At 40.6% G+C, this 24,281-nt stretch overlaps 1 protein-coding gene across 1 annotated transcript in view; it reads left to right on the top strand.

Annotated features, from left to right (window-relative positions):
- LOC126218956 (alpha-1B adrenergic receptor-like) overlaps nucleotides 1-19,623 on the top strand; it is a 147,751-nt gene extending 128,128 nt beyond the window's left edge. The window contains exon 3 of the mRNA XM_049942131.1: nucleotides 19,554-19,623. Coding sequence (XP_049798088.1) covers nucleotides 19,554-19,623 — 70 coding nt within the window. The remainder of the gene's footprint in view (nucleotides 1-19,553) is intronic.
- The last annotated feature ends 4,658 nt before the right edge of the window (nucleotides 19,624-24,281 follow it).

The raw sequence follows: 24,281 nt of genomic DNA, 5'->3' as shown, positions 1-24,281 counted from the left end.
AAGATCAAGGAAAGGCATCATATCTACAAGTTGTTCAGATGTTTCTGAACATCCATTAGGGAATTTCTCTATTTGTTCTCAGACGTACTGGTACCCTGCCGTAAAAAAAGTCCTTCGAGACAGGACATTATCCGTCATGCTCCGACCATATGTCAGCCATATATAACCTTTCATCGCCGTCAACTGTTGGCAACATAGTTTCGGCGATTGGATTTGAGATGGATGAGGTTCCCCGACTTGGCCGCCCGCTGCCGCCACCATGACACAGGGAGGGACCAGTAGGGCTGGCAGGCGGCCGTGTCGAACTTCCAAAGAGAGCCGCCCGTTCCAATACCAGTCCCAGTGTGCGCCGACAACGGTGGTGGCCGCAGCCGCCTGACGCATGTAAAGAGCGCTCGTTCTCGCCGAGCTTTGTCATTACCAGTCGTTCCGGTGTTCCCGCTCTGACTAATGCTATACCATTATCAGATTTCACAACGCGAAATACCGGTCATGATCATTCGCTAAGTTTATTGATAATGTCTTCTCGCAGCAGGCGCCTAGCTTGTAGCTCTGCAGAACTCTCGGATAACGACGGCATTATTTTCAAAAATGAGAGCTTAACTGCTCTAGATTTCCAGCGGGTCTATGTTTCGTATGCATATATACTAAACCCTGTAGGAAGAGGGGACAAGGTGTAAAGTAAATAACTGACCGTGTTTTTGGCGTAAGTTTTATGACTGTGCGATGCTGGGCCCGCTATTTCGATATCATCGATCGTCGTTGGTGTCTGATGAGAGGTCAGTTCATATACGTCTTTAGCGGTTTTCACTTGCTCGTCTTCGTCGCATTCGTATTGTGTGGGACGAAAGAGATGGAGGAAGAGAGGGAGGGAGAAGAGAGAGACGAATGAAATGTGTGAAACTCTAGCTTAAGGCCGGTCATTCCGTTGATGGAACGGCTGTACATAGAGCGCTTTGTATGCCAGAGTAATAGGGTTCCTCAAGGTTCAAAATGGCTCTGAGCACTATGTGACCCAACTTCTGATGTCATTAGTCCCCTAGATCTTAGAACTAGTTAAACCTAACTAACCTAAGGACACCACACACATCCATGCCCGAGGCAGGATTCGAACCTGCGACCGTAGTGGTCTCGCGGTTCCAGACTGCAGCGCCTAGAACCGCACGGCCACTTCGGCCGGATCGTTCCTCAAGGGAACAGGTGAATGATTTCAGTACGTTACTCGCGATCAATCGATTTTATATCAAGTTTCCAGAGGAAATCATTTCAAACTACTCGACTTCCACTGATCCCTTTCAAACTGCAAGTTCCCACCACACAGCTATCCCTACTTAAAAACCGCAGCACAGCATAACCCACTCGTTCTCATCAAACCTTCAGATATTAACAGATCCACGTGTGTGATATTCCAATATAATCAAATATTAAGCACATCCTTGAACACGATTGACAAGCAGTACACTGTAGCCAACTATCAACTATCTTCTTCGGATTTTCGGGTTCGGCATTAACTTCAAATAAAATAGACCTATTTTGATATGATATTTCAAAATAAAACGAAGAATTCCATCAACGATTGACTTTTCATCAGAGCCAAAAATTATTTTGACGCTATGTACATATTTCTTCCAACTACCCTTGAAACGTCCCCTTTGAACAATTATACATGACTGTGCTTAAACTGACACACTATATTTTTAGCGCAACGCAATCTGACTTTCAAAAATCCCTACAAAAGAATGGCCCTGACTAACATTAACCTATACCTTTCACAAATCACTTACCTCACCAAAAATCTTCGTTACTCGAACTACTGCAAAACAGCGAGCGCCACTACTGCCAGCTAAATAAAAGATTCAAACTACGGAAGGCAGTAACTACTGATAGGCATAGTTAGCAAATGAAAGATTTTAATAGAGAACAAAAAATGTATTCACCTTATTAGTCATCAAAGGTCATAATATATATAGCAGTTCATGACATCCAGTCTTACAAATTTCAAGATTCCGCCATTTCTCTCCCCACATCCACCACTGCTGGCGGCTCACCTCCAACTGCGCAACGCTACACGCTGTTAACATCCAGCTGCCGAACACTACAATGGCAGACAACAATGCAAACTAGCCACAGACTGCACACAGCACAGCCAGTGATTTTCATACAGAGCGCTACGTAACGTTGCCAATAAGAAAACATAAACAGCCTACTTACATAGCCCCCATGCTCCCCACAAAAAATTTTACAAATTGTTTTGGGCAGTGGCCAATACAGATTTGAAAAAATTTTCATAATTATAATTAAAATAACAAAGAAATCAAATCCACACACTTATTGATACAATGTAGGTCAAAAGCTAAAATTTTCTCACAGTCCATAAAGACAGTCCTGATCATTCATCACACTAAAATTGCAGTGGTTTCTTTTTTTTTTTTAAAAAAAAGTTTGAGCAGTAAAAGAAAATGCACATGGAAGTAGTGGATTTCCATGCAGTCTTGAAGAAGTAGTGTTGTCCTTCCAACGGAAAGACAATGCAGGCTCTTGACATGCAGACAGCTAATAGGCCACAACAGAGTAAACCCACAGCAGAGTCATTCGAAGTTTTGAAGAATACTGGTAGGTAGGTCATCACAGAGCAGACCCACTGTAGTCCTGGTAGAGATTATGGTATTGGTGGGCCACCAGAGGGGCAGGCCCACTGCAGTCCTTGTAGAAATAATGGTGTTGGTGAGTCATCAAAGGTGTAGACCCACTGTAGTCCTTGTAGAGATGGCCAGCAACCATCTGTTGCGACTGTGCAGGTGCACAATCACCATCGAAGAGTCTTACGGACAATATAGCAAGTCCATAAACCACCACTTGTACACTCACAAAAAAATTTTTTTAAATGTCTTTAGAACCAGCAATGCTGTTATCTAGTCCCTTGCTGAATTATCAACACACGTGCAAGCACTAACAGTCCCAACTTCTCACATACTGTGCATATATTATGACCAACAGAAACGTGTGCAGTAAAATGATACTCAATTTGAAGAACTGGTAACAATTACAATTTGATAACATAAAAATACAATAACAAAGGTACAAAATACAGCATTAAAGAACATAACAATACAGATAACATTTGTGGTAACACAGGCGTTACAGAAGAATAGAAATAAACATATACATCAGTGTTACAAAAATATTGATATAAGTACATACATAAAGATCAGAATAACTTTTGAAACATCAACTCCACACATGAGCATTAAAACAAAACAGAATAAATAATGTCTAAACATCTTCACGAAATAAATAACATATTATTAATGCAAATTATATTTGAGGAGAACAGTATTCCTCATGATAGTGAATGTAGCTTAGTATTAGAAGAGAAAAAAATTCTATAAAACAGTACACAGAGACAGGAAGAAAACAAATAGACTAGGGTACACAAACACATAGTGGGATAACACAAGGAAAGGACAGAGTTTGTTTTCAGTGTAACATTTGGTACTGCAGTATTTTGCAAACAAAACCTTTGTTTTCTTGGAGATCTCCCTTCGTTCATCATTATTCCCAAAAAGTCCTATCTATACCTGCCTTCTGTACTTTTTTCGTATAACTTCTCAATGCATTTCTTCCAATTCATCGCAACTCATTTTCTTATACAGTCTACCCCCTCTTAAGCTAACTTAAATCTACTGAGCTCAGATGCTAAACTAAGGAACGAGGCAATGCATCAGCACAAAACAATTAACACAAACAGCAATGATAAAAAATACAAATGGCAAAGCAAGCGGCATAAATTAGCAAAGCAAATGCAATATTACAACTAATATAAGGCAATGCGCAGCAAACAAGGAAAATAAATCAGTAGTAAAACTGGCTTAACAGAGTAATACAAAGTGAAATTTAGTAGCACTATGCCTGGCAAACAGCAGCAGCAAATGCAATAACTTATATCTAAACATGACAAAGCTCAAGCAGAAAACTATAACAGTACAGACAACAATGCAGATAAGGGAAATGTCTATTCACATCTTAATGTCTATGTCATTAAAGTGGTGCACCACAAAAACTTATTCTATGAAATAAATTACCAAATACTTGAAAAGAAAATTATGTATGCAGTTCCTGTGAAGGGAAATGTCTTTTTGTGCTCCCTCATTTTTTTTGGAAGTATCACAAAATTATTATTTACTGGATCTGTAGACAGAAAATATCTATATTAGTACATCTATAAAATTTTATTTTAACCAATGCTGCAATGCAGCTAAAAACTAGATATTAAACAAAATAGGCAAAGCAAGGCGTGAAACGTCATTCACTAGCCATATGGCATTTCATAAGGCAGTAAACAATCTTTCAACTAGCAACACAATAGACATGAAATGTTTCTCATCATTTCATTTCAGTAAATATCATAAATTAAGAACTCTACAGTGTAATCATGTTTTCAAGTTTGAGGGTGTCGTATTTACGATGCTTTCTACGAAGGAATGTCAATAGCGAGGATAATGGCCTCTTTTTTTTTTCTTTCTTCTCTACCTGTGCCTCTGAAAGGCACACACTAATGGCTTTTTTCCGGGCGTCTGTTGCACAGCTGGGTGCTCACGACGCATTACGTGAAGGTGGTCACTTAACTTCCTTACCTAAATATTTACGATAGCAGTTTCCGCTACAGTGAAAGTCTCATATAAAAATATTTCACAGGTCAAGAATTTGCGTTACAAATCTGTAGAAACAAAATCCTATTGATATAACAGTGTCCAAAAAATTTTCGTCGACATTGTAATACATTCACACATTTACATACATTTCATAACTCTTAAAGTACGATTCTTGGTTTCCAACAACCTTTTTAACAAACCAGAGTCCCTAACCACTACTCATTTTCCTTACCTTATTTGTCGACACTTCTTCAATATTTCATCATAACAGATACATAGCATAATCAAATAACTCATATAGCATCAGCTTATTGATCATAAACATACCTCAACAGCATAATACACATCGTCGTCATAATAATAACATCATAACACCTCAGTCAAATCTTGAAAACGTCGTAGCATTCTGACATAATTTCAAATCCTAAAGAAAATTCTCTGCTCATTTAAATAGAGTCATCTACCTCAAACGTACTACAAAAATCATGATCCCATATCAAATATATCATTCAAAGCTCTCATAGTATCACAATGGTTCCGAAAAAATATGGTTCACAAAGTGCAGACAAAATACAATTTCATAAGTGTGAAATTATCCAACTGTGTAATTGCGTAAACATCTGTCACTGATGTAGTAAAATAAATGTTTGTCTCTCGTAGTTAAACGATCAGATAAATGTGTAATTTATGTGTTAGAGAAATATGGTACCGAAGTGTAAAGTTGTATAAGCAAATACCATATTAGCTAAGGCTCCTTGTGCTTGCCAAACACATAGGACACAAAGTAAGCGTGTACCCCCCTGAGGATTAATGTAATTATACCCTCAGGTGTTACAGATTACAGCAATGGAATGAAATGTATCACGGAAAACTTTCTTTGTAATTCAAAAATCTTTAAAAATAAATGTTTTAAGTACAAAATTAATCACTGAAATGCGTGTCCTGTAGCGCTAAATGTGCGTCTTGCTGTAAGATAATTCTGTTGAAGTGTCGTAGTTATCGTCCTCTGTAAGCAAAGTTCTGCTGAAGTCAATGTACTCACCTCATCATAAACAAAACTGAGATGCTTTGCGTATAGATATCGTAGTTATTATGCTTATTGCCGTGATGAAGAAAGTACTATAATGTAACGTATTGTTGTACTACAAAAAAGGCTGTCTCATTGTAGCTATACCACAAAAGTTACTACTAAACATGTTTTACTTTCCAGAAGAATTCAGAAAAACTGTGCAGATATAAAGCAGATACAGCACAAAAGCAACAATGTAAATTGTGTGACACATTAGTAGCGTCGTGATATAATTGTGTAGCTGTCAAAGAAACCAAATGCTAAGTCATCTTTAATCCCACAGAAAGTACTTCAAATGAAGAATGTCTTTTCAAGTAAACCAAAACGTTGCATGAAAATCTCATTAGCAGTGCCGGTATATGTTCTAAGGATGTAAGCCTTATAGTCGTTACGTAATCGTGCAACTAACAAGCAAGAATGTACAAATAACAACACTGTGTCGTCTGTTCACTATAACAATGCATTCGTAATTTCTGTTTAAATAAGTTATCTTGCTTCTTGACTGGGTATTTACCTTCAAACATTGTTGCATGTTAACAGATTCTAAGTCTGACAAAGCATACTAGTAATGTAAAGTGAAAAGTTATACGGCAAAGATAAAATTAAAAAGCAGATTATCTTTCAATAAACGGTTTTACATGTGAAAAGTGGTGTAAACCTTTACTCTTCCTAGTACGCAAAGTTTCAGCTTCAGTGGAATTATCATGTGGTATATGGTACATCGGTAAAGAATGTTAAAGTTTTTCTCAAGGTTAGCATCTATGTAATTTTTCCCTGAGCCAGCCGGCGCACGTGGCTGCCTGCGGTGCGAGTCATTGTCTGTCTCTTTGTTGGCGTGCGTCGTTATTGGGATTAGGAGACCTAACTTCTACAAATTCACCTTATCGAAAGTGCCCTGCTCTGTTTGAATCCCGCCAGTTCTCATGGAATTCAGGTCTGTCGTTTTGTCGGTAGTTTACATAGTTTCTTGTTTGTCGGTCATGTGGTGGAGAATTTCTCCCGGAATCGTAACTGCGCGCTGAACTGTTGCATCTGAAGTTATTCTGTCTCCCTTGATAATAATTGTTTTTGTTCCCATATTGTCTGTTTCTATGGTAATCTCTGTCATAGTCATTACTGCGGAAAGGTGATCTTTCCCTGTAATTATTACTACTGTGCCAACGGTTGTCATACGGGTGGTGTCTGTTTTGGTCACGATTTACGTTGTAAGAATAGCCTGTATAGTCGTGTATTATTTCTGTCATCGCGGAATTGTGACAGATGTGGCCTGTAATTGTTGTGCTCCTGTTTTCGCGTTCCGCGATTGTCAGTGTCAATTTCCAGTTCTTGTAACAGTCCCTGAAAAGCTTCAGTGTCGTCTTTGCAACGTCCTGCTAAAATAATATGTCGTAAATGTTCTGGTAATTTGATTAAGCAAATGCGGATGAGTTCTGAGGGGCTGTATGGGTTTGACAGGTACTGATTCTTGTGCAACATGTCTTCAAAATATTTCTCAAGACTGGAAAATTGAGATTGTTCGAAATGTTTTATCATTATGATGCTATGTTTTACTCGGTCTTGTGTAGCTTGAGACCAATATGCTGATAGGAAGGCATGATAAAATTCTCCTTCACTGTGGCAATCGTGAATGACCGATCGCATTCTTGCAGCTGGTTCATTCTCTAAATAGCCACACATAAATTCTAATCTGTGCTCTAATGACCAGTTGGGAGGAAAACAATGAGAGAATTGATGGAGCCACGCTTGTGGATAAATGTCGTTGCCAGAATTCTTAAACGTTTTGAATTTAAGTGTAGTAATGAACAGCTTATAGTCAAAATCATCATGTCGGCGAGTCGCATGTCGGTCATTGTTAGGTCGTGTCGGCGGTTCCATCTCAAAATTCGGTGCACATTGCCAATTTCTTTCATAATTTCCGAAATGCGCTGTGTTATTATTTTGTGGCTGTTCCGTATTTCTATGTCCCTCTTCCCGTATTGGGGCGCGAGTGTCCTCTGAAATACGTAATTCTTGTATTACCTGTGTCAGCTGATCTTGTACTTCCCGGATTTCTCTTTGGTGTTGCGTATTAATTTGATTCTGATTTTGTTTGAATTTCCTAATTTGTTCGCACTCTTCTGTGTCATTAAAGACTACCGGTTTTGTCTCATTCAGATTATCATCTACCTTCGTAGATAAATTATTTAGCTGATCCGAAAGTTCAACTACTTTATCTGATAATGGACTAATTTCCTCCATTTGTCTTTCTGAACCAATTTTCAGAGTATCTACTGTGTCCTTTAAGTTTTCTTGTGTTTTTGCAAGTTGCGTAACCGAATCGGTAGATGCAACTGAGTCAATTTTAGCTTGCAAGGTCTCATGATTTTCATGCACAATAGTTTGCAGTTCTTTTATGGCTGCTTCGTGATTCTGTAATGCATTTTCATGCCGCGAAAAAATAGGTTGAAAATGCTCACAAATCTGTGTTTTTATGTCATTACACACTTTTTGACATTTCGATTCAATGTTATGTAACTCAGTAGTTAAATCTTCACGTGTTTGTTCAAGTGTGGTGTCTAACTTTTGAAGCTTTTACTGTGTTTGTCTCTGATTTTGTTCCATTGTGTCTAACTTTTGAAGATTTTGTCCCATTTGTTTCTGATTTTGTTCAAGCGTTGTGTTTAACTTTTGTAGCCTTTGTCCCATTTGTTGCATTAACTGTAATAACAATGCATTGGTGTCTGAAACATGTTCCTCAGTGCTATGAGGCAGTGCATTTGAACCGGCAATATTCGCATTTTGAAAAGCAGAAAATGTGTCTTGACTTATTTGAGAAAACGGTGAGGACCCAAAACCTGAATCTACAGTATTTGCAAGATTGTGTCCTGTCATTTCGGATTCCTGAGGCGAACTGTTGCTGACCGATCGATCGATAATGCTTCCCTGTTCACTAATTGTTTCACTGTCTGCACCATTATTTGCCGACCGCTCCATTTCCCTATGCACTATTACCAAATTACTACTTTGAACATTAGTTAATTCATTACTCGGTGGCGCTAACACACTGCTTTCGTCTCCACTGTCATTTCTCAGTTTACTTTGGAGCCTACTGTTACGTTTTTCACACGCCATTATTGTCACAATAACACAGAAAAACACAATTGGAAGAGTAAAATAAGAAAACACATTAACATAGCACTGAAAATAATATCTAGTTAATTGCAAGCGCAGCTGAGAAATACTTGGTGCAAATCTACGTGCATGCCACAACAACAATGAAAGACTGCAACTAGAAAGGAGATTCTCTCTACAATTACGCACTAGCAATAAACAAAGGCTCCACTAATTACACAAACTACAAGAAAAAATCAGAAGATTCCAGTGAGGTATCCTCGGCTAAGGGTCGACATACGAAACGTCCCCTTTGAACAATTATACATGACTGTGCTTAAACTGACACACTATATTTTTAGCGCAACGCAATCTGACTTTCAAAAATCCCTACAAAAGAACGGCCCTGACTAACATTAACCTATACCTTTCACAAATCACTTACCTCACCAAAAATCTTCGTTACTCGAACTACTGCAAAACAGCGAGCGCCACTACTGCCAGCTAAATAAAAGATTCAAACTACGGAAGGCACTAACTACTGATAGGCATAGTTAGCAAATGAAAGATTTTAATAGAGAACAAAAAATGTATTCACCTTATTAGTCATCAAAGGTCATAATATATATAGCAGTTCATGACATCCAGTCTTACAAATTTCAAGATTCCGCCATTTCTCTCCCCACATCCACCACTGCTGGCGGCTCACCTCCAACTGCGCAACGCTACACGCTGTTAACATCCAGCTGCCGAACACTACAATGGCAGACAACAATGCAAACTAGCCACAGACTGCACACAGCATAGCCAGTGATTTTCATACAGAGCGCTACGTAACGTTGCCAATAAGAAAACATAAACAGCCTACTTACACCCTCTAAGTTGTCTTACATACAACTCGCCCATATAAGAATCCGTATTACGGCTGACTACGCGTTACGAAACACGTTTCTACACAAATATGAGTGTTGCTCAAACCTGGCTCGATGAACGAAGATTTTACATACCATTTACATTAAATGAATCATTAAATATTTAACACAACTGGATTATTAAGCTTTCTGAATGTTGATAATGCTATTTTAAATGTTACAATGTTAGAAATGGAGGTAATATGAATCCATGATTACTTTTTAAATAAAATTACATAAACAATTACTTGGATGTCACAGAGCCACATACATTTATAATTCATACAAAACCACGTCTTTAAAACATGAATGAACCAACAGATAGAACACGACTCTAGAATTACAGAATGAACAGACCAAAGTAGAGGATCACTGGACATTCTGGTTGGATGGTATACCTGTACATCATTAGACAAACTGCAGAGTGTTATTAAATACCACACATTATCTGTTCTGAAAGTTATTCGTTAGCTGTCACCACATGGAAGCATGTTGTAAGCCATCTGGAAGCGTAAGACAAGAAAAATAGAAAAATCACTTTCACATTCTAGCACAGGGTCAAAAAAGTGTTTACCAATAACTTGGTGCACTCCTGGGCCAGTGATTTGACATATAAATTTATCATATATCTTTACTGTACAATTGGATTTCATTCACGTTAAATAATCAGTCCCAACTGTCTTATCAGCCGGCCTCTGTGGTCGAGCGTTTCTAGGCGCTTCAGTCCGGAACCGCGCTGCTGTTTAGGTCACAGTTCGAATCCTACCTCGGGCATGGATGTGTCTGATGTCCTTAGGTTAGTTAGGTTTAAGTAGTTTTAAGTCTAGGGAACTGATGAACCTCAGATGTTAAGTCCCATAGTGCTTGGAGCCGTTTGAACCATTTGAACTGTCTTATCTTTCTTTACAATCGTTTAGCTGTTGTGAATTGATAATATCTGTGTGTAGATCCGTGCGTAAGACTGACTGAACGGGAAATCATTCCATTTTCGAATTATGTCACACTTGTCGAGTGTAACCAGCAGTATATATTACGCGGAATAGATCAAAATACAAGTCTAAAAACTTTATAGAATTAGGTGCTTGACGTTAAGATATCATGATTAGGGATATCGCCCCCAGTATAAAGAAAGACAAACATTTACTATCCGCTAACGAGTCGATGTGTTGTCTACAAGCACGATCATCACCTGTCTTTTGCATACTCGCAAAGTACAGTGATAGGTGTAGCAGGAAAAAAAAAAAACCTTGTTTACACTGTGATTCGTACTCTCATGCTATACCTGCACTGAACGACCAGGAAACGCATTGCCCAGGTGATGACCACCTCGCATGCCGAAACCGCCAGCTCAGCTACCCAGATAAATATAAAATAAAAGGCTTTTTCCCCTCACAATACCGCAATAACGTGGGCCTTGCACCCATATACATGTCAGCACCACGTCTGAATGCGTATTTGTAAATTAACGTAGGTAAAGACCAGACGCACTGCACCCACACAGAGATTGATGATGAATGGCAGGTACCAGATGTACGTGACCTGCCAGGAATTCCTTTCCTGTGCCAATCATTTCATCTAAGAGTAGCCGTTATGGCCTACGTCCTCATTTTATCGCTGGATATATTGTAATCTCTGTCTCCATTTCAAGTTTTTACCCTCTACAGCACCCTCTAGTACCATGCGATTTTTTCCCTAATGTTTCGACAGATGTCCTATCATCTTGTCAGTGATTACCACATGTTTCCTTCCACGCCGATTCTGCGGAGAAGCTCCTCATTGCTTACCTTATCAGTCAATCTAATTTTTAACATTCGTCTATAAAAACACATCTCAAAGGCTTCGATTCTCATCTATTCTGGCTTCCACACAGTCCATGTTTCACTACCATGCTATGCTGTGGTCCAAACGTACATTGTCATAAAATTGTTCCTCAAATGAACGCCGATATTTGATACTAGTTGATTTCTCTTGCCCACGAACGTCCTTTTTGCCAGTGGTCTGCTTATGTCCTCCTTGATCCGTTCACCATGGATTATTTTGCTTCCTAGGTAGAATAATTCCTTAACTTTGTCCACTTCGTGATTCTCAATTCTGTTGATAACTTTCTCACTGCTTTCATTTCTGCTACATCTCATTACTTTTGTCTTCTTTCCGATGTGGTCTCAAGCCATATTCTATGCTCATTAGACCATTCCGTTTCCAAAATCCTGTAATTGTGCTTCACGTTTACTAAGGGTAGCAATGCCATCAGCGAAGCTTACCACCGATATGAGATCATCTTGAATTTTAATTCTAGTCTTGAAAGTTCTTTTATTTTCGCCATTGCTTCTTCGACGCAAGGCCTATGGATTGAACAGTAGGAGCGAAAGACTGCATACAGGTCTTACAACTTTAGTGGATTCATGTACAGGAGCCCATGGGCGTACTCCGGCGTGCGTGCGTGCTCTTATTGGCTAATAAGTATCAAAATAAAAAATGTACGACAAATTTTACTTACATACATGTATCTCAGTTTACAAGCGACAATTACAGTAATAGCCACTCATTATCATGCTATATTCCTTCATATTGCTTGGCAGTCCAAATAAACGCACTGTAGAAGGCTGCTACTGTGGCTCATTGAACACCTATATCTTCTCGTCCAGCAGTTCTGCTTGCATTAGATCAGGGACTCTTTGGACAAGAGACAGTATCTGCTGTGGCTGTGCTAGGACACACCTGAACAACACCAGGTACCATAGGTCAGTCAGAAATCCTCAGGTTCATCACAGGACAACTATGTTACCTAATCCATAGTAATAACAACAAAAACCTAAGTATAAACATTAATAATCTATGACAGTATGGCAGTGCACCTTAAAATGCAAAGGAATTGAAACAGTACAACATTAACTGCCGCAATGGAATGCTGAGACATGTACAGGCAAAATTTGTGGGTTTTTGCTCATAACCGTATTGTTATAATAATATGGTTATATTGACAGATACTTACTGATAGCCTTCTTCTACGCAGTTGATCGCTGCTGCTGCTGGCTGCACTTCGTATTGGACTTACGTACAGATGGTAAATGACGGCACTAATGCAACTGAACTATAAAAAATAAAATTGTTCGAAGCTTATGGGGGTCACGCTTGCACACCATTGGTGCCCCAGGGGCCCATCGGCGTAACGCCATTGGCCACAGAGGAGAGAGGGAGGAATGATGATGTCATTGCACGTGTAGTGGATGCTGACGCCAATGATTCTGGGAAAAGCTGATGCTAATGTAATTAGATCCAAGAATGCTGCCGGCCGCGGTGGTCTCGCGGTTCTAGGCGCGCAGTCCGGAACCGTGCGACTGCTACGGTCGCAGGTTCGAATCCTGCCTCGGGCATGGATGTGTGTGATGTCCTTAGGTTAGTTAGGTTTAAGTAGTTCTAGGGGACTAATGAGCACAGCAGTTGAGTCCCAAAGTGCTCAGAGCCATTTGAACCATTTGAACCAAGAATGATGATGTGAGACCAACGAATTCTTGGCCAGAACGCCCATTAAAAAACCTTGTAACATATTCGCAGGCCGTGCCTATGCTGCCACGGTACCCAACTGTCAGATACGTGAATCAGGTGCTGCGGCATGTTGACAACCCATGCCTGTCTGCGTTCTCAACGCTGGACGAGTTACATCTGCTTCCAAATTTAATCTCTTCTGTGTTTTTCCTGCAGGTGGAAATGCAATTAGGAAACAGAAAAAACAAGTAGATAGTTAATCACTCTTGCTTCCATTTAAGGCTACGTTAATTAACTACACTTTTGAGATATGCTATTTCAGAAATTTATATGAGCGGTCTTCGTGAACTACATAATTGCCACTACTCTACCGTTTGAATCTCCAACATCGTATGCAGCCTGCACAGGAAAACGCATTACCATTAAACAAGCATCAGTGAGATTTTCAACACTGGCACCATAGAAACACAATCTTAATGCTACTTGACAGTAAAACTTTCGGGCGCTGACTTAGCTCTAGAGCTCCAGTAATACTGTCTCAAGCTGCTATTAATGTGCGAATACTCTGGAGATCTGCAGCATAGCAGAATACACCGGAAGTTACCTTTACATCTGTCGAGTTTGTTCTGTTAACAGTGAGGTGTTGAGTTTTGTCTGCAAGGAAGTCTTGAATCCAATCGCAGATCTGCACCGATACTCTGTAAGCTCGTATTTTGTTCACTAAACGGCAGTGCAGAACGGTGTCAAATGCTTTCCTGAAGTCAAGGAACACGGCATAAACCTGAGCGCCATTGTCTACGGCACTGTGAATCTCATGGAGGAACAGAGCGAGCCGAGTTTCTCAGGATCTGTTTTTGCGGAATCAGAATGGCTCAAATGGCTCTGAACACTATGGGACTCAACTGCTGTGGTCGTAAGTCCCCTAGAACTTAGAACTACTTAAACCTAACTAACCTAAGGACATCACACACATCCATGCCCGAGGCAGGATTCGAACCTGCGACCGTAGCAGTCGCACGGTTCCGGACTCCGCGCCTAGAACCGCGAGAGTTGCGGAATCCATATTGATTTTTATAGAAGAGATTTTCCTTCTCCAAGAACGTCATAATTGTTCGGCATAACACATTTTCCATAGTTCTGCAACAGATTGTCGTTAACGATATAGGCCTATAATTCTGTGCATCCGTCGTACGACACTTCTTAAAAACGGGAACGACCTGCGCCTTCTGCCAGTCGCTAGATAGATCGCTCAAGCGATCTACGATCAATTACTGCTAAAAGAGGAGCATGATCTTTCGTATAATCTTTGTGGAATCTGATAGGTATCTCATCTGATCCTGACGTCTTTCCACAACTAAGCGATTTTAGATGTTTTTCTATTCCGCGATCGGTTATCCCAGTACCTGCTACTTTCACGTTCATACTATTGAAAGGAGAGACCATGATACGATCTTCCGCGGTGAAACAATTTTGGAAGACCGAATTCCGTATTTTGTCCTCTCTGTCATCTTCTGTTTCGGCACCGGTGTGGTCACTGAATAAATGATTTTGACCCACTTACTGATTTTACTGATTTTACACAATCTCACATGGCTACACGATAGAATTCATCCTACGGATATCGACAAAGTCATCCAAGGTGAATTTCCCAATCGACAAGAAGAGCCGGAACTGCACGACATAGTAGCGAAAAACATGATTCACGGACCGTGCGGGCCATTAAACCATAATTCGCCATTTATGAGTGATGAAAGATGTCCAAAAAAATTTCCAAAACCATATTTTGACGACACACGAACTGGAGCTGACGGCTACCTCAACTACAGAAGCTGTGGCTTCACAACGAAAATACGAATACGAGGCAGCGACAGAGATGGAAATATATAATCAACGGATAGTACGATATAACACACTACTTCCGAAATGTTCCAAGTACACTTCAGCGTAGAATTGCAATTCAGTGAAATCCGTCAAATATCACTGTTATTATTTGAACAAATGCAGCGATATCGCAATTTTTCAAGTAGCCAAAGACAGCGAACAACAAAACAAATGACGAGATCCTCATGTACCAAATAGAATGATACATCAACAGTAACGAAGCAGCGTGGTGGATTTTCGGTTTTCCCATACACAAACGCGAACCAACTGGGCAATATGTAGCAGTACATTTGGAAAATAAGCAGACAGTTTACTTTACAAAAGACACCGGCAGAAAAATTGCGAGTGAACCGCCTCAGAAGACAACATTAAGAGCTATTTACCAACCGTGCCAAAAGGATCCGTTCGCGGAAACATTAATATCGATCGACGTCCCGATGTATTATACGAGGAACACAACGAGAAAAATTTTTGAACGACGAGAAAAAGGAATTCCAGTAGAAGAGCATACATGCAAACTGGCATACTACACCGAGTATACACCGTACATCAAAACAACGCCGAATTGTTCTATCTCCGGATTTACTACACGAAATACAGGGCCCACAAGTTTCACAGATCTCAAGACTGTTGACGATCACCTATGCCAGAGGTACAGAGAACCATGCCAACGCTGAGGACTGTTGGAAAACGACAACCACTGGGAATTAACGCTACAAGAAGCTTCACTCACAGCCTCAGCTGAACAAATGAGAGACTTACTAGCAGTAATTCTAAGGACTTGTAACCCATCGAATCCAAAAACGCTATGGGACTGCTTCAAAGAGAGTATGAGTGATGAAATACTATACCATCCTAAGCTGACCATCGAATCCAACGACGACATCTTCAAAATGGCTCTGAGCACTATGGGACTCAACATCTTAGGTCATAAGTCCCCTAGAACTTAGAACTACTTAAACCTAACTAACCTAAGGACATCACACACACCCATGCCCGAGGCAGGATTCGAACCTGCGACCGTAGCAGTCCCGCGGTTCCGGACTGCAGCGCCAGAACCGCTAGACCACCGCGGCCGGCGACGACATCTTCAATGAGACATTAATTCGTCTAGGAGATAAATATTTAGCAATAAACATCAAGACCTTAGCACAACTCGGGATGCAAGCAACACGAAAAGTTGGAATCAGTGTGCTACATTTCGAAATTACAAAGGAAAAAAGCTACGACATCAACGAACTACTTTGATACATTGCTCACAATAAACCACTCCTCAATGACGTCATCATGGAACGGATCGACAACAACACCGACGGAATTATTTACTTGGACGCATCAGGCGGGACAGGAAACACGTTTCTAATAAATTTATTGCTGGCGGAAATACGTGCTGAACAACACATCGCAGTTGCACTAGCATCATCCGGCGTTGCAGCCATGCTTATGGAAGGAGAACGAACTGCCCATGCCGCCCTACTACTGCCGTTGAATATGGCCGAAGAATAATTCCCGGTACGTAAAACTATCAAGAGCATGTGGACGTGATGAATTTCTAAATCAAACTAAAATTATCTTCCGGGACGAAGGCACAATGGCATTTAAAAATCATTCGAAGGCATGGACAGATCATTACAAGACTTGCGAGGAAACTCTGAAGTGATGGGAGGAGTTCTACTCATACTCCCAGGAGATTTTCGACAAACATTTCCAGTTGTCCCCAAGTCAACACCGGCAGACGAGATCAATGCATGCTTTAAAAAATCACGTATCTGGCCACACAAACAAATACTGCGACTAACAAAAAATATGAGAGCTAAACTATCGAAAGACGAAACAACAGCACATTTTGCTCAACAAGTTCTACAATTAGGCGAAGGCAAATATCCTGCTGACCAGATGACCGGCCTCATTAAACTCAAGAGAGATTTGAGTAACGTAGCCACGGCTGAAAATGAACTCATCGACCAAGTTTATCCAAATGTTGTTTACAACTATACCAATCCGAATTGGCTATTTGCAACGGCAATTTTGGCAATTAAAAATAATATTGTCGATGATATCACCTTTAATATTCAAAAGAAAATTCCCTCGAAGAGTGAATATACAAATCGATCGACACGAGCATAAACGTTGAAAGAAGTGTCAATTTCCTTACAAAATTTACAAACTCTTTTCAAGTACTGTACCAGGAATGCTATTGCACTGCCTTAGTCTTAAAACTGGATCTGCGATCATACTACTCAGAAACTATGTAATGGAACAAGGATGATGGGCAAACAGCTATCGAATAACACCATCAAAGCCGAATTTATGACTGGAAAGTCCGAAGGGCACACGCTATTTATCCCCAGAATACCACTGATGTCTACTGAACTACAATTCCAATTTACGAGACTGCACTTCCCAGTCAAATTAAGTTTTACTGTTAACAAACCGCATGGACAAATTTTAAAATATTTCGGCATCAGCCCCAAAGACTCCTTCTACTCTAACGGCCAACTATACGTAGCTTGCTCTCGAGTAGGAAATTCGAAAAATTTGTGCATATATACCCCGGCTAACAAAATGAAAAATGTTGTTTATAAAAAAGTATTGTAAATAGTTAGAATATGTTTTCAATAGAGTCTTGTGCCTCTTATTCAGGGATATTTAAAAAGGAGGAACAGATTTCAAACATTTATTGCCTCCATACTACAGAAGATGCAAGCACAATTCCAACGTTCCTAGAAAGAGAAAAGTTCAAATTTTTATGCATTGAATGTAAGTAACATGTATTACACGACAAATATCAAAACGGTGGCTCATTTTCTGACAACACGAAGCAGCTGGTCTCTCGTTATCGAATTCACAGCTTCAACAATGCGATGTCGCAGGCTTGCAAGGATGTGAGGCATAGAGGGAGGGGGGGGGGGGACGGCAGTTTAAAAACGCAGTCTTTTACGTAACCCCACCGACAAAAGTCACAAGGTGTGAGGTGTGGAGCCGGTGACTCCTACGTCTACAAACCTCACACCTTCTGAGTTGGGTGTATGATATTGGGTGTATGATAATTTCAGGGGTTACAAACTTTTTAAATCCTCAAATTCTCATATTTCGTTCACTAACTTTGATGAAGATTTCATGTGTTGGCAATAATTAAGTGGGAAACCACGCACAGAGGATCGCTTTACCGTAAACCGGCGCTTTCAAGTAGTTATGAATCAAGGTACACTACAGAATTCCACAGAAAACAACTACAAATAATATTGTCATTCATTTACTGGTGTTTTTCTTGAATTCATTCACCAGACGTATAGTTAGTAGACTATTAAGGGCAACGTTATTTCAATATACATGTGGGAACATTGGTTATTAATCTTCTACAGATACGGTTAGATAACCGAAAAACAGAAGTATAATAATCAGGTTTCGAACACGGGCCGCATAAGTGTGTATCCATTGTGCCACCACTTCAGATGAAATATTTACTCGCTAGAAGGTACATAAATATCTTGAAAACTTTGACTGTCGTTCCCTGAGAAACGGTCAAGTAGGGTGAACCTTGGTAATTTCGTGAGGACTTCTGTATTAAGTTAATTTAAAGTACATAAAAAGTTTTCGAAAGTCTGCTGTTCTACATATGTAAGCCCTATTCTTAAATGCATTACTCAATACGCACAATGTTATGATTAGTTGATTCTACATTCTCTCCCTTCTGATTTCATCAACTAAGAATGTTGTAGGTTATTTCGTGATACCCCTTGGAAATTTCGTGACATTTCTTGGGTAATTTCGTGATAATGCATAAATTAAATAATAAAAGCAATTTATTTCTATAAAAGATTTTATTTTGACATTTTACGACATAGAGGATTATTTATGATAATAATGATAGAGTAATGACGAAGTAATGAGCAAAAAAAAGAATTGAATTTACTGATTAATTGAAAGCCTCATTTCAGTCTTCATCAGAAAATTTTTGACACTTGTTGCACATAAAAACTTCCTCACTCTCTTCAAAAGTATGTTGACACTTCGAATGGTACCACATTAAACAAAAACTACACTGAATCCATAGTGCCCCTGATTTTTTCTTCACGTCTTCTAAATAACTGTGACCACAGGATCCACATTTATTGTCATCCTTCGTCCTCTTCTTTGTCTCTCCAGAGGCGCTGGGTTGTGGATTTACTGTATATTCCTTTCGTGGCCTACCTATAAATCAATAAATTTCATTAAAATAAGTAAACAACAACTCAAAGGAACACTGTCAACTCTGTTAATGTAACACGTGAGATAATTTTTAGAAAATGCATAGGTCTGTCTCTGGTTCTTTTGGGAGCTGCTTCTTGAATCGGAGTCAGACTTTTGCCTTGCTATCTATCTCCTCCGCTCGAATTTGTTCCCATCATCTGTTAAGACAGGCAGAGCAAGAAGTTCATTAATCTCTGAAAGACTTTCTGAATTATGTAATGCTGGTTCCAGATTGTCTTCAGCAGGTTTCTCTGCCAACTTTGATGTTGCTATGCCTCATCAGTCACAGCGCCGGGATTAAATGGATACTTCTCAGTCTTCCTAAAAGCTAATATGATGGTTTCAGGACTGAAAACACTGCAATAAGCAGGTTTCAACTATTTGTGGAAATCAGATCTGTTGGGTCTGAGACCTGGATTCTTGATCATATAGCTATCTAAAGATTTTCCCCATGATCTTTTAAGTTGCCTATATACCCCTACATCCAATGGTTGCAGAATGTGAGTAGTGTGAGAAGGAAATGTTAGAAGAAAGATCTGGTTCTTCTTGGCCAGGTCAATAACCACCTCTGAAATATGGGTTCCATGGAAATCCACTACAAAAACTATAGGTATTGCAGGAAGTATACATTGTATGAAATGATTGAACCATTCCAGAAAAAGTTCTCCATTTATCTACCATTTTGGTGATAGTTTCACAGTGGTGCCAGGAATTACATCTTTCAGAAGATCTTCGGACATTCGAACACCCTTAGATATCACCATAGGTGGTATCCAGTGAGCACTAGCATTGACACAGGCAAGCAATGTGTGATTTTCACCTCGATCAGCAAATGTTCCGATATATACATACTTTTTACCAATTGCTTTAACGATCTTGGATGCTTTCACCACATATGAGAGCCCTGTCACATCGCAATTCCATACTAGATCTGGACGATCTTGAACTCCTAGATTTGTGACTAATGCTTCTAATTTTTGATAAAAGTCAGTAATTATTGACCTATTTCCCTTTGAAGACCTATGAGCAGCTATATTTTCAGGCATTCTTAAGGTAAGCCCGTAACGTGTTTTAAAATCTTTCCACCACCAGTCCCCTGCAGCTTGTTCTTCTTCATTGAAGGGATGTTTCCTACCTGTTACTGTAGCTAGCTTATATGCCAGTTTTCGAATCTGAATTACAGTCAATCCGAATCCTAATTTCTGCATTGAAAGTATGTAATTGCATATTATTGGTGGGTCAGCGATTGCTCTTCTAGCGTGGTTGATAAATCCGTGAAGAGGAATCAACAGAGTATCACGAGATAAGCAATGCCACGAACTTACCAAGGTTTACCCTATACACAGCTAAGCCGAGACACTTGTTCGCTCATTTTGTCCCTCTTCCACTGAGCAGATTTTCTGGGAGTCCGGCTTATGTCACTTGCCGTGTTGTCCTCTTGAGTATGAAATGAAGCTGATTTCAAAGATAAGTAACCCCAAGTGAAGCCCCTGGTGTATCGGGGCTCCGAGGGCGTTGGCTACCGATCTGTTTTTCTCATCTCCAGTGCGCCACCCAGCTTCTTGTAGTGAATTTAGAAGATTAAGAGTTCCTTATCAGGGAACGATCGTTGGCGGCCGCTGGAGCCCTGTGGGTGGTCGTCCCTCCCAAACAGAGGCAGGCGACCTTCGCTTAGGAGCAACACAGGCAGCGGCGCCTAGAGCGGAATGAATGGCCGGTCGGGCGGCCGTTCATCACCGAGCGCCCCGCCACCTCCTCCTGCATTGTCAGCCGATTTAATTAGTGGCGCGCATGCGATCGGTTCGGGACCGCCGGGCCGTGCCTAATGCCGCACCCAGGCCGATTGTTTTGAGCGAGCCGGTGCCGCCGTGGTGCACTGCAGTCGTTCACGTCGGCTCGTAAGCCGCTCCCAACGGAGCCTGCGCAGAAGTGCTTCTAAAATCAGAACCTGACTACTCGTATTAATACTTGCAACATCCCAGAGAGTTCTCAGGAAACATGAATGCCGTCTGTTGCATGTTTAACTGGCGTTTTCGACCGACGTATAGTGGCAATGATGCGAGCTACCATGCCACTTGGTCCGCCAGACTGCACCGCCATTTGGGCACAAGCTATTGCCACTCGAATATCGTATATACTAAGGTGACAAAAGTCATGCTACACCGCTCTGTATTGCGTCGGATCTCCTTTTTCCCGACGTGGCATGGACTCATCAGGTCACTGGATGTCTCCTGCAAAAATATTGAGTCATCTGGCTGAAAGTGTCGTCGGTACAGCAGTTTGTGCACGAACTGACCTCTCGATTATGTCCCATTGATGTTCAATGGGACTTATATCAGGAGCTCTAATGTCCAGAACGTTCTTCAGATCAATCGTGAGAATAACTGTGGACATGGGGTATTGTAATCAATAAAAATTCCCTCGTTGATTGGGAACTTGAAGCCAATGAAGGGTTGCAATGGTATCCAAGTAGTCGAACATAATCATTTAGTCAGTGATCGGTTCAGTTACACCAGAGGACCCTGACCATTCCATGTAAACATGGCACACACCATTATGCATGGAGGCACCACCAGCTTGCACAGTACCTTGTTGACAACTTCGCCCCATGGCTTCATGGAATCTGTGCCACACTCGAACCCTCTCATAAACTCTTACCAACTGAAATCGGGACTCATCTGACCAGGTCGCAGTTTCCCAATTGTCTAGTGTCCAACCTATATGGTCATGAACCCAGGAGAGGCGCTGCAGGTGATGTAGTGTTGTTAGAAAAGACACTTGGGTCGGTCGACTGCTGCCATAGCCCATTAACAACAAATTTTGCTGCACTATCCTAAATGATACATTCGCCGTACGTCCCACATGATTTCTGTAATTATTTCACGCAATGTTGCTTGTCTGTTAGCAATGATAATTCTATCCAAACGCCGCTGCTCTCGGTCGGTAAGTGAAGGCCGTCTGTGATGAGAGGTAATGCCTGAAATTTGGTACTCTCGGCAAAATCTTGACACAGTTGATCTCGGAATATTGAATTCCCCAACGATTTTTGAAATGGGACCATGTGTCTGGCTTCAACTATCATCCCGTATTCAAGGTCTGTTAATTCCCGTCACGTGGCCACAATCACGTCGGAAGCCTTTTCACGTGGGACACCTGAGAACAAATAACAGCTAGGCCAACGCACTGCCCTGTTATACCTTACGTACACGATACTACCGTCATCTGTAGATGTGCGTATCACTGCCCCATTGCTTTTGTCACTTCACTGTACATCTTGCTTTTACGGGTCGTTCAGAAACTCGGCAGTATCTCACGCCGGCCTCCAGATAGTGGTAGTTGGAGCCAGCCTGTCGCTGCAGTCAGGTGGGAAGGAGTTCTGCAGCTTACTGCCACATAGCAATGGCATCGTTTTCAGAGCATCAAGCTAACTGATTCATCATAATCTATAAAATTTATACACATTTTTTTTATATAAATTATACACACAAACCTTCCTTGTGAATCATTCTACCTATTATTGACCACTGTATCATAACTCCTGAGATTAGTCTGAACATATAGACCGAAACTATTGTGGGGTACTTTAATTTATAAATATGGATACGGAAAGAGACAGTTTTGACGGTGGATCCTGAAACATACTTTTTGACATGAAGATAACAGTGATGAAGTGAGGCGAGCAATAGGTTATTTACCAGTACGTGCTGAAAACTAGTGCATCTGAATTTTTATGTGAAAGTTCTGAAAGCTTTATAAATAAAACGAGTGTTATTAACAGTCTGTTCCTTCAGTCTTCATATCTCCATATTTGCAGTCCTCTGCCACTAAAGGGCTCAGAATTTTAGCGTGTAACATGGTGTGCTACGTAACTAAGTCGTTCCGTGAGAAACAGGGTGTTCTAATCGTCTTTGGAATTTGAACAGGTAGTCGACACGTCAAGCACTTTCTCCTTCAGCATGCCAACGCCATACCACACACGAGCTCTGCGACTTCTGCAACAATTCGATTTTCATCTGTTTCCAAAACTTAAATAACATTTTCGAAGATTTCACTTTGATAGTGATGAAGTGATGCAAGCAGAGGTGAGATTGTGCCTCCGTTACCAGAATGTAACATTATCAACAAATTGGTGGTTGGGTGAAAAGTGGTTGCCGCCACGGTAGCTATGTTTAGAAGTAAATATGTAGACTTGACGGATAAAAATGTAGAATATTAATAATGTTTGTTTTATTTTTTAAAAAAGCTTTGAAAGTTTTCACATAAAAATTCCGAGGCGTTACTCTACAGCACCGCCCTCGTAGAACTCGTACAAAACAGAGACTGCGCTTATTACAGCCTAAGGACATGGAAGCGAGACAGGAGTTAAGAGGGCAATGAAGCAGAGTTGCAGATTATTCCCAATTTCATTCAGTGTGTATACTGAGTAAGCTCTAAAAGAAACCAAAGAAACATCAGGTAAGGCACTTTAATTTGAGGGAGGAGAAATATAGATTTTAAAAATGGTTCAAATGGCTCTGAGCACTATGGGACTTAACTTCTGAGGTCATCAGTCCCCTAGAACTTAGAACTACTTAAACCTAACTAACCTAAGGACATCACACACATCCATGCCCTAGGCAGGATTCGAACCTGCGACCGTAGCGGTCGCGCGGTTCCAGACTGTAGCGCCTAGAACCGCTCGGCCACTCCGGCCGGCTATAGATTTTAGGTTTGCCAATCATACTGAAATTCTGCCAGGCACCGCAAAGAACTTGGAATATCAGTTTAACAGGAAGTGTTTAAACTAAGAGAAATGTTCCTGGAACCACTCTCTAGCAATTGTGTACTTGTGGAGTGTCGCATTGTCCTGCTGCAGTTGCCCAAGTCCGTCGGAATGCACAATGGACATTAATGGATGCAGGTGATCAAAGAGGATGGATACGTGCGTGTCACCTATCAGAGTCGTATCTACACGTGTCA

This window comes from Schistocerca nitens, chromosome 1 (genome assembly GCF_023898315.1).
Source record: "Schistocerca nitens isolate TAMUIC-IGC-003100 chromosome 1, iqSchNite1.1, whole genome shotgun sequence".
Taxonomy (NCBI): Eukaryota; Metazoa; Arthropoda; class Insecta; order Orthoptera; family Acrididae; genus Schistocerca; species Schistocerca nitens.
Note: the sequence above shows the minus strand (reverse complement) of the source record. Positions and strands in the feature narration are given on the sequence as shown.